The sequence below is a fragment of the Mus pahari genome, chromosome 6 (assembly GCF_900095145.1).
Source record: "Mus pahari chromosome 6, PAHARI_EIJ_v1.1, whole genome shotgun sequence".
In the NCBI taxonomy this organism is placed as follows: domain Eukaryota; kingdom Metazoa; phylum Chordata; class Mammalia; order Rodentia; family Muridae; genus Mus; species Mus pahari.
In genome coordinates, this window is record NC_034595.1 from 55922335 (window position 1) to 55933096 (window position 10762).

General features: G+C 40.1%; 1 protein-coding gene across 4 annotated transcripts in view; it reads right to left on the reverse strand.

Moving 5' to 3' along the window:
- Positions 1-10762, reverse strand: part of Prkaa2 (protein kinase AMP-activated catalytic subunit alpha 2) — a 75035-nt gene that overhangs the window by 34861 nt on the left and 29412 nt on the right. For 3 of the 4 annotated variants that reach the window (XM_021200108.2, XM_029539580.1, XM_029539579.1), the window contains exon 2: positions 3915-4056. The exons of the other annotated variant lie outside the window; for it this stretch is intronic. In XM_021200108.2, coding sequence (XP_021055767.1) covers positions 3915-4056 — 142 coding nt within the window. The remainder of the gene's footprint in view (positions 1-3914; positions 4057-10762) is intronic. 4 annotated transcript variants of the gene reach the window in all.

Genomic DNA, 10762 nt, shown 5'->3' on the forward strand with positions numbered 1-10762 from the left:
TGTGTGTGTGTGTGTGTTTTACTAGAGACTATGTCAATAAACTTTCTCAGTAGGAAGAAAACATGAGTGTTTTTCTTTTTATAAAAAATTCAAATTCACAATTCAAGAGGCAATGGAGATGAATGACTTAAGCTCATGGCTGAAATGTAAGAGCTTTGAACACTGATTCATCTCTTAATTACTTGCTGACCCACTCTGAGGCTGTTCTGTAGCTACTTTAGTACAGTGTAACAATAAACTAACTCCAAATCAGAATGAGACAAGAATTGTTAACAAATTATAGAAACAAGAACAAGAAAACACTGATAAACTACATTGTGAGAAGTCAGATTTTAAATCCCACGATAAGCTGTTTATTGACTGTGTTTTAATCATCAATTTGCCACAACCCAGAGTCACCTGAGAAGGAAGGCCCAGCGGAGGAATTATCTAGATCAGACCGGACTATGAACATGTCTGCTGGGAACTGGGTTGTCATAATGGTTATAGGAAAACCTGGCCTGCGCATTCAGAGACATCTGCTCCTTCTCTACCCTCACTCTGGTACAAGACACTTTCAGGGTGGCCACTTCAGCTTTCTCTTCTTATACGTAATAGCTAGCAAGCAGCAAAAACCAGAGAAATTTAGCTTCAAAGCCACTGAAGTCATTACCGATATGGAGTCAAGTCAGATGTGAGAAGACACAGTGTCTCTGGCCTAGAATCTTGGCATTAGGGAAGCACACACAGGGGTGTGACTGCTTGGGTTACACTGTGAGTTGGATGAGGAGGTCAAACTGGGTTACATAGTAGTTCTAAGTCAGCCTAGGTTACACAGCAAAACTGTATTAAAAAAAAAAAAAAGACATGAACTGCTTCAGTTTACTGAAAACTACTTGGAGTCAGCTCAAGGAAACTAGAATCAGCTCATAGGCAGCCAGTGCCTGCTTTTGTGTTGGCATTCTACCAATGCCAACAGTTACTTCTTACATAACACCATAAAGCACGCCACTTGAAAGTTAGAAAACAAATGGGAAGAGAGGTGCGTTATCCTTGACAGGTTGTATTTTATACTAATCTTCCAAGTTTTCTACATACACATTCTAGCACTTAGTACTAGAGATAATCTTAAAATCAAATACTGCCATGTGATTCTGTTTATAATGGAATGAACCTAAAGTAAGTATCATATAGCATTGAAGCCTACTGTACAACTGAAAGTTTCATGGCAATTGCATCACCCAGTGGCACACCAAACCAAGTATTAGCCAACTAGGAACAGTCAATGGCATATTCTTGAGGTTGGCAAGATGACACTAAATCTCTAAATACTTTAGTTTGCAATAGTGCACTGACAAAAAGTACAACAATAAAAACTAAATACTTCAAAGCCTATAAAATTGTACCAACTACGCATATGAGGAATTTGATAAGCTGGGCTTGGTAGCACCTCTCTTTAATTCTGTCACCTGGGAGTCAAAGGCAGGAAGAGCTCTGTGAGTTTGTTTGTGGCTATCCTGGCCTACACATAATAGGTCCAGGCCAGAGAGGGCTCTCCTGCCCTGAGAGGCGAGATCACAAACAGCTGTTTGTTCTAGCCTGATTTTCTATTGCTGTGATAAAATACTGACCAAAAGCAACATGGGCAGGAAAGGTCTGATCTCATCTTCCAGACAACATTACAGCATGAAGACAAGTAAGGACAGGAACACAAGCAGAGACAGGTCAGGAACACGGCTTCCTGGATCACTCTCCGAGGCGTTTTCAACTTGCTTTTCACCTAGGACTACCTGATCAGGATTGGCACTGCCCACAGTAGTAGGCTAGATCCTCTAATACCGGTCGTTAACTGAGAAAATGCCCCACAGACATACCGATAGGCCAAACTGAGAGGCAATTCCTTAATTGATGTTCCCTCTTGCCAGAAAACTCTAGTTTGTGTCAAGTTGGCAAAAGCTAACCAGCACAGTGTTACTGTTTCTACTGTCTTCTCCTTCAAACTTAAGAGGCTGAAAAGAACACACATGCATTATCTTACAGTTCTGTAAATTAGTAGCCTGACCCATGAACTAAGGTGTTGGCAAGGTCTGAATGCGTCTGGAGTCTCCAGCAGCAAAGTGCACTTTGCAGTTTTGGCTCTTGGAAGCTGTCCTGTGTTGTCACACAGTCCTTTCCCCATCTTGTAAGCCTCTGCTAGCCAGCATAGTCTTTCCCATACCTACTCATGATGGCCTTTCTCAGGTCTCTTTCAGACTCCTCTAGCCTTGTCTCCTGCTTTTGAGGACCACTGTGTTTACTTGGACTCTCAAGCCATACAGAACTAACTCCCTCTTTCAGTGTAGGAGGACTTGCAACCTTAGTTTGTCTTTCTAGTATTACAGACAACATTCACAGGTTCTTGAGGTGAGAAGACAGACATTTGGAGGGCCATTATCCTGCTGTCTACCATCAAATAAACAAAAGAACTCCACAGGATTATCAACTCGCTCCCCATTAACACTGACATTCAAAGATTGCCCACTGAGGATTTTAAAAGAGCTATGAAGCTGAACATGGAGTGTGGGGAAGAGGGACTATAGGGAAAGAAATAGGGTAGATTTGATCAAAACACACGAAATTCTTAAATGATAAAATAATTTTAAAAAAAAATTGTTCACTAGCCAGGTGGTTGTGGTGCATGCCTTTAATCTTAGCACTTAGGAAGCAGGGGCAGGTGGATATCTGATTTCGAGGCCAGCCTGGTCCACAGTACAAGTTGTAGGACAGCCAGGGCTACACAGAGAACCCTTTTTCAAAAAAAAAAAATACAAAAAGAAAGGAAGGAAGGAAGGAAGGAAGGAAGGAAGGGAGGGAGGGAGGAAGGAATTTTAAGCTAAATATAATTTATATAAATATAATTTATTCTGATCTTAATATACTAGCAAACAAAATCTAAAGGACAATAATATCTTTACACTGATCTTAAATAGGTTTTCTTATGCATCGATCTTATTTGAATCAAGATATACACTAACTCTCTTTCTACTATTTCTACTACTATGTTCGCTAACTAATTTGTCATTTATAAAACCATATTGTTCTTTGTTTACATACCTGAGTAACATTATATAAATATAACTGGGCAAAAACCCTGGATACACAAATTAACTTTTCCAGTTGCTTATCCCTGTTGGGTATGCTGTCTTCTTATCAACAAAGTAAGTCTACCTTACAGAGTTGTCATGATGATATTATGGGATTATAAATGTAGATTGCTTGGAACAGTTCCTGGCTACCCTCAGGTACTTCTTGAGTGAATAAAATTAACATTTATTTTACAAAAACTGCATCTAAGCTTTAAAGTACAACAAAGATAATTTTCTGTATCTAGAATGTTACATTATTCTCTACAGAACTTTAAACAACATAACAGATTACTTCACCCTTAATATCTAGATTTCTATATCTTATTAAATTAAATATCTTTCAATTTAACTAACTAGCTTATAGCTCTCTTGATATTTACTTTTTTAGACCAGTTTTACTGTATATCCCAGGTTTACCTCACACTCACGGTCCACTTGCCCTGGTTCCCGAGTGACATTACAGTATTGTACTATTATTTACACCTGGCCTGGTATGAGTTCTAAATTAAAAATAGAAAGAGGAAAAAGAAGAAAAGAACCAATGTAAGAATAGCAGATGCTTCAGAGTAAACTCTAAAGAATCAGTTTTCTAGGCCGCACTCACCACTCACCTAGTACCGACTCTGAACCGAGGCTTGAGTTTTAAACCAAGAATGTACACTGAAGAACTGACAGAGGGTAATGAATTAACGTTAAAACCAAATATGAATATGAAACTGATATTTCCTAAAAGTAACAAGGTATTTATAAAATTTCGGTTTAACTATTTCAGGACAGTTCTTTTATATTTTCAAACACAAAAATACTTACAGTTTGATAATATGAGGATGACGAAAGAGTTTAAGATTCTGAATTTCTCGTTTTATCTTTCCAACAACATCTAAACTGCGAATCTTCTGTCTATTTAAGATCTTAACTGCCACTTTATGGCCTGTCAGTTGGTGTTCTCCAACTAAAGAAAAGAGAAGAGGGACATTGGCTGTCAGAAGAACAGAACCATCACTCGTGCGTCTTCCCACTGTGCTCTAAGCTTATTTCCTCTCGGATGTACTTCAGCACCATGGGATGTTCAGCACAGGCCTGACGTTCTCCTCTTTTACCCCAGCCTCTTCCCCTTGAGCAAGCATGCCCTCCACACAGTAGCTGTGCCTCCATCATCTCAGCATCCTCAGCCAAGCATAGCAATGTTCCTTCCATCGTGGCACAAAGGATTACTCAATTCTGTATTCCTTCATTAGAATACTTTAGACAGAATAGAATTCATTATATTTTCCTTATTTTTCATCTTCTATTTAACATCACTGTATCTATTACAGAAGAATTTTTTAATAAACATAAAATAGTTAACTTCTGTTAAAAAGTCAAGTTAACGCAATCTTTGCTACTTCCCATACCACTTCTTTCTCTCTGTGTTCAGGGCCCACGCTCATCTCACTGGATTGGTCCAGCGTTAACGGTTCTGCTAAGTAGGCAATACTCTCTGAGGTCAGCACCACTCCCTCCTATTAACACCGGGGCGCTCTCCTGCCTGCTATCTACCCTACGGCTCTTTACAGATTAATATCCGAAGGCTTCTCACCTAGGTCCATGGTAGAGACCTCAGTCATCTCACTCATCACCCAAGGCTTATAATTAACTAGTGATTCTGCTCCCTCTTCGTGTTCACACAGAATTTCAAGATGGGTGTTCCATAGGCACCTCAAGTTTAACAAATGCAAAACTAGATGCAGCATTCCTGTCCTCTTCCTCTGTCAAACTGTGTCCTTTACTAACAGTGCACCACTTGCATGCTAGAAATAAAGATTCCAGCTAGGGGTAGCTCCTGAGTATTTCAAGAAATATCATTTAAACATTGTAATAAAAGTAATAATAATAGATAGGAGTGACGGTGCTATTTATTACTGTGTACTAAGCAGTATTCTATAAGTGCTAGCTGCCTTGCTCACCCATCCTTACAACAACTCTATTAAGTATTACTATTCTCCAAGGATATATACATAACTTATAACTACAACAGGGAAGATTCAGTTCCTTCTTCCCCACTAACCAAAAATACTGAAACAACGGTAACTTTTTCAAATCAAAGAAGACCATGGACTCAGTGATTGTTAGCCCTATCAAGTTGATTGAATAAACACTTGAGAGGTTAGTAAAGTACAATTCTGGGTATGTCTGTGAAGGCACTTCCAAGATAATTAAAACCAGAAGACACCGACCTAATCAATGGGCAAACGCCTTGATACTCATCCCACCACAGTACAGCTGGCAGGTGGAGGTACGAGGCGGGCCTCTGGAATGCGGTAGTCATGGGAAGCGTCTTTAAGGCTGCAAGTGCTTCTTGTCTCTTTTTCCCTTCCTGGCTGAGAAAATACTAACTTCTTTGCTCCAACCTGCTCTTCCAGTCACGATGGGCTGGCACCTCTGAAGCTGGGAGTCAAAAATAAATAACTCCTCCCTATATGTTTTTCCCAGGTATTCTGGTCACATGATAGAAACATATCTAACATGGTATTAGCCCAGCGGTTGGGTCATTTGTTTTAATATCACAGGGATAATCTAAAAACAAAAATGCAAGTGAGTGCCGGGCGTGGTGGCTCACGCCTTTAATCCCAGCACTTGGGAGGCAGAGGCAGGNGGATTTCTGAGTTCGAGGCCAGCCTGGTCTACAAAGTGAGTTCCAGGACAGCCAGGGCTACACAGAGAAACCCTGTCTTGAAAAACCTAAAAAAAAAAAAAAAAATGCAAGTGAGTGGCTCAGAAAAGAATATAATGATAAAGTACTGCTTTGCCTCTTCCATGTGAAATGCTGAAAAAGAAATGGCATTATCCCTAGAAATGGATACAACACTGATAAGTGAAGTAAATGCCTGAAGTTCAAACAGTCAAATGGATTGACAATTCCCCCTTTTTTGTTAATTATACTAGTGATTGGCCTAATGATTCCTTCAGTAACTTGGTGCTTAACTACAAATAATTACATACAATAACTTGTTACACTTTCCCCTGAAAGCCAAATGAAAGTTCTAAAACTCTTTCAACAGTCAGGCAGTGGTGGCACTTGCCTTCAATCCCAGAACTCCAGGAGGCAAACACAGGTGGTTTTCTGAGTTTGAGGCCAGCCTGGTCTACTGGGTGAGTTCCAAGGCAGCCAGGGCTACACAGAGAAACTTTGTGTCAAAAAAGAAAAACAAATCTTTTCATAAATACACATATAAAACCAAAAAATATCTTCTATGTATGTGGCAGACATAAACTTTCCTTTATGGAAATCAAATGTTTCCATTCATCAAAGTTTTGCTTCCATTTACTTAATTAATTTAAAAACTTAATAAATCTAAAACATTTGCTAAGCATCTTTTATGTGCAATAACTTGTTGATCATATGCACATGAAGAGAGATTTATATTGGGTTTCAAAGTATCAGTGGAGAAACAAGAGCAGCAACAAAATAACTCAAGTGGATTTTCTATGGACTTTAATACACCTTGTCTGTAAGGGTTGGTGACAACAGGATGGACAAACCATGTACAAAAGCAAAGATTTGGATGAATATGTGCTTGTCAGGTACGACAGGAACACCCACACACTGAACACATTTATGATGAGTGCCCGCTATGATGATGCTGTGCTAATCACACTGACGCTCCGCGTGGGTAGCTGCATTTCACAGGCAGTTGCACTGCCAGTTGCCCAGCAATTCCAACAGTACTTTTATTCCCAGGTATAAATCCCAAATTACACCTACACACGTGACTACCAAACGGAAAAGCTGCAACCTACACCCCTGTGTCAAGGTGTAGCCTTGTAAACACCTCAGCAGCTTTTCTACCTCAAAGCTTGGATTTACAACTGTTCTTAACCTAAATGTTGGAGTTACAGAACCAGGAACAGGAAGGAAGATAGAGAGCTAAATATTACTATCTTGTTTAAGCTCCCCTCATTTTTTTTTGTTTTGTTTTTATTGTTTGAGAATTTAATACATGTGTACAATGCTGAAGTTACAGGCAGTTGTGATCTACCTGATGTGGGCGCTAGGAACTGAACTGAGGTCCTCTACAAGAACAGACTGCATTGTTAACCACTGAGCCATCTCTCCGGCAACATAGACAATGTGTTTTGAGCAAACCCACTGTGACCCCCACACACCATATCTCCATCCTAAATTCTTTTTTTGTTTTTTTTTTGTTTTTGTTTTTTTGTTTTTGTTTTTTTGTTTTTGTTTTTTTGTTTTTGTTTTTGTTTTTCAAGACAGGGTTTCTCTGAATAGCTCTGGCTGTTCTGGAACTCACTTTGTAGACCAGGCTGGCCTCGAAATCAGAAATNCGCCTGCCTCTGCTTCCCGAGTGCTGGGATTAAAGGCATGCGCCACCATGCCCGGCTTTCCATCTTAAATTCTTGTGCTAGCTTTTTTTAAAATTCATTTGTCCATTTAGTGTTGTCAGTATATATGTGGGTGCAAAGTCAAGGGCTAGCTACCAGGCTCTGCACCCCTAAAGAAAACTGACTGACCCTCTCCTAGAGCCGACAGTTAGTTCTTCAGCTATAGCTGGGACTTTGTAGATCCCTCTCCTGTTCATTCTGGAATTTGTGCTGGATTGATCTTGTGTGGATTTCATGCATACAGAAACGGCACCTGTGTGACTTTTATGTTCCACAGCCCTGAGGTATCTGGAAAAAACTGTTTGGCAGTAGTCCTTCCTCCACAACCTCTAGCTCTTACAGGCTTTCTGTGCCCTTTTCCAGAATGGTCTTTGAGTCTTGGGATGTCCGGTTTAGAGTTGATCACTCCAGTTTCCTATTCTCTGTACTGTGACTGGTGTTGAGTCTTCTGCTGCAAGCGGAAGCTTTTATGAGAGTTGAGAGCTGCAATAATATATGAGTTCAACGGTAAGGATTTAGAGAGCAAACTTAATGCTGTCCATTAGCAAAATGATAGTATTAGCTTCTCCCCTAGAGCCTGTGACCTGCCCAGCAATATGGTTTTGGCTCAGTTAACAGCACCAAGAGTGCACGGACACCACTACGCACCAGTGGGCATATCTTGCCAGGCTTGCTATTACTGTAGTTCCCAGGGTTCACAGGTGGGAAAGACTGTTGATGACTTTTTTTCTCCAAGTAGGCAACATAGCACTGCATAGCCCTCTGGCGCTATGTCTGCTAGCCAGTTCAGATGAAGCTGCCTGGTCAATACCAGCTTGATTTCTCTACCTTATGACTCAAGTACGTGGTGACTGACTTCAGCAATCAGGTCTTACCCTTCGGTTCCCGATGGGCAGCCAAGAGCAATCACAGTAGCCTGCATTGTTTGGGGACATTTATAGGACCCCTTCCTCTGACCAAAAAATTAAAGAGGGGTAAAGACCTTTTATCAAGTTGAAAAGGAATAGGCCCTTTGAACAAGTTGAAGAAGGGCCTACTTTTTATTTCTGCAGGTTTCTGCCACAGATGAATCTAAGCACTACTTAATCAGAACACTTTAAGACTCCCTTTAGGAGCTAACAGGATGGCTCAGCGAGGAAAGTGCCTAGTGACCTAAGTTTGATCTCTGGAGCCCAGACAACGATAGGGATAAGCTGACTATACAAGGCTGTTCTCTGACCTCCACATGCATGCTGTGGCATGTACACACATAATATACACGTCTATATACATATACATGTAATAGTTAACTTCAAATTTTCAATTTTGCTGTAGTATCCAGTAATGGTTCCTTCTGGTTTTCTTAAATTCTAGCCAAAATACACAAAAATACTTTCTAAAACACTGGGGAGGGTAACCACACTCACCCAAACTATAGCCGAAGAATGCCTTTTATGATTTCTTTATCTTTCCATTTCTTTTGGGTGGGGATGGGAGTTGACAGAAGGTCTTACTCTGTAGCTCTGGCTAGCCTGGAACTCATTATTTATATAGACCAGGCTGGCCTCAAACTTTTAACCTGGAACTTGCTATGTAAATAGACCAGGCTGGCCTCGAACTTGCAGCAATGCACCTGCCTCTACCCTGACTCCCAGCCCCGAGTTTTCCTCTGAGGGCCTGTCCTCAAGATCCTCTGTCTTGGCTAGTGCAAGTCTGAGAAGCACACACCCTCTGCCTTACAGCTGTGTTACAAGGTGAGGAGCATCATACAGAGGAAGGAATGGAAATGACTCCACAGTGCTCTAGAAAACAGAACGAATAGGAAGTCAAGTACCCAGAGATGCCTGCTCTACACTACAGGAGTGCAGTATCTCCTATACTATACTGGCCTATACTTAAAAATGTTTTCCTAAGTAACTACGTTGTTGGATCTACTTTTTTATAGGTTATACACTATTTAACATTTACTCAATCCTTGGTCATTGTTCCACAGTAGATAGGAGGTATTCGAGTCAGGAGACTTACAGTCTTTGTCTAATATCAAGGACACCACTGCTGGAAATGGGCACAGAATGGCTACAAACTTGCTGTCACTCAACCAGTGAGTAGTACGGGGCAGGAACAGACACACAGGCTGCATGCTTTATGAATCAGCACTCTCGACGACATCATCTAGGATTCAAAGGGACGCTCTGCTAGTTGTCAGCACTGATAGTCCCATACTAAGTAAGAGTGTCCACTAAATCAAGCCTAATTCTCCTTCCAACGCTAAGATTTCTTTACTTACATCCCCAGGGATCACTCTATAGTAAAGGATACAAACCTTTTAAGCCTCTCCCCACCTCCTGACAATTTTGTCTGCTATTTTTTGGATTATTTCCAATTCTCAACCCATTTTGTTAATATACAAAGTATAGAACTTTACTCAGATGTATAATGAGTACATCTGAGATGTACAATTGTATATTTACACATACATATACATACAAAATAAAGACAGTACTACAATTTTTCTAATTCCCAATATCACTTGGATTAAATCAGGAGCATTTTTTCATCTCAAGCACATACTCTATATAATTTAATAAAACACAGTTTGGAATACTTCCATATGAATTCATACCAAACACTTCACTTGATTTTCACATATGATTTTAAATATATCTAAGAAAGAAAATTAATGGTTAAAAATATTCATTTCAGGCCTCACTTATATACTGTGTCTATGGAAGATAAAGAAGTAAAGAATTTCCAAAATATTCTTCTACTGCAATGGATATAAAAATAGTATATAATAACTTGACTACAGCATGGGAAAGCATCAGTACACAGACTAATTACATATGCTCCACTGCATCAATAAGAATTACAAAACTGAAGTACCATACATATTAAAATAATTTGAAATTTGGAGAAAAGATGAAATCTCAATTTTGGCAGCTCAAGACATAATTTCCTGGTTACAGTTAAGAGCTCGTCTTCCCTATCATAAGATTCTAAGTCTTCAGCCCAGACCCTGAAATTGGCTCAAAGTTTAAAGAACAGTCAAAAAAGACAAAAGACCCGAGAGACAGCTCAGTACAGAAAGGCGCTCGCTGTCAAGCTTGACAACCTGTGCTGAGCACACACTGCAGGAAAGAACTGATCCTACAAGTTGTCCATTGACCTCTACAACACACACACACACACACACACACACATGCACACACTTTAAAGAAGAATAATAAGAAAGGGATCGAAGGAGAGAGCGTGGGACAAGCACACATAAGTAAAGGATAAGCACAGACAGGTTCTGTGCT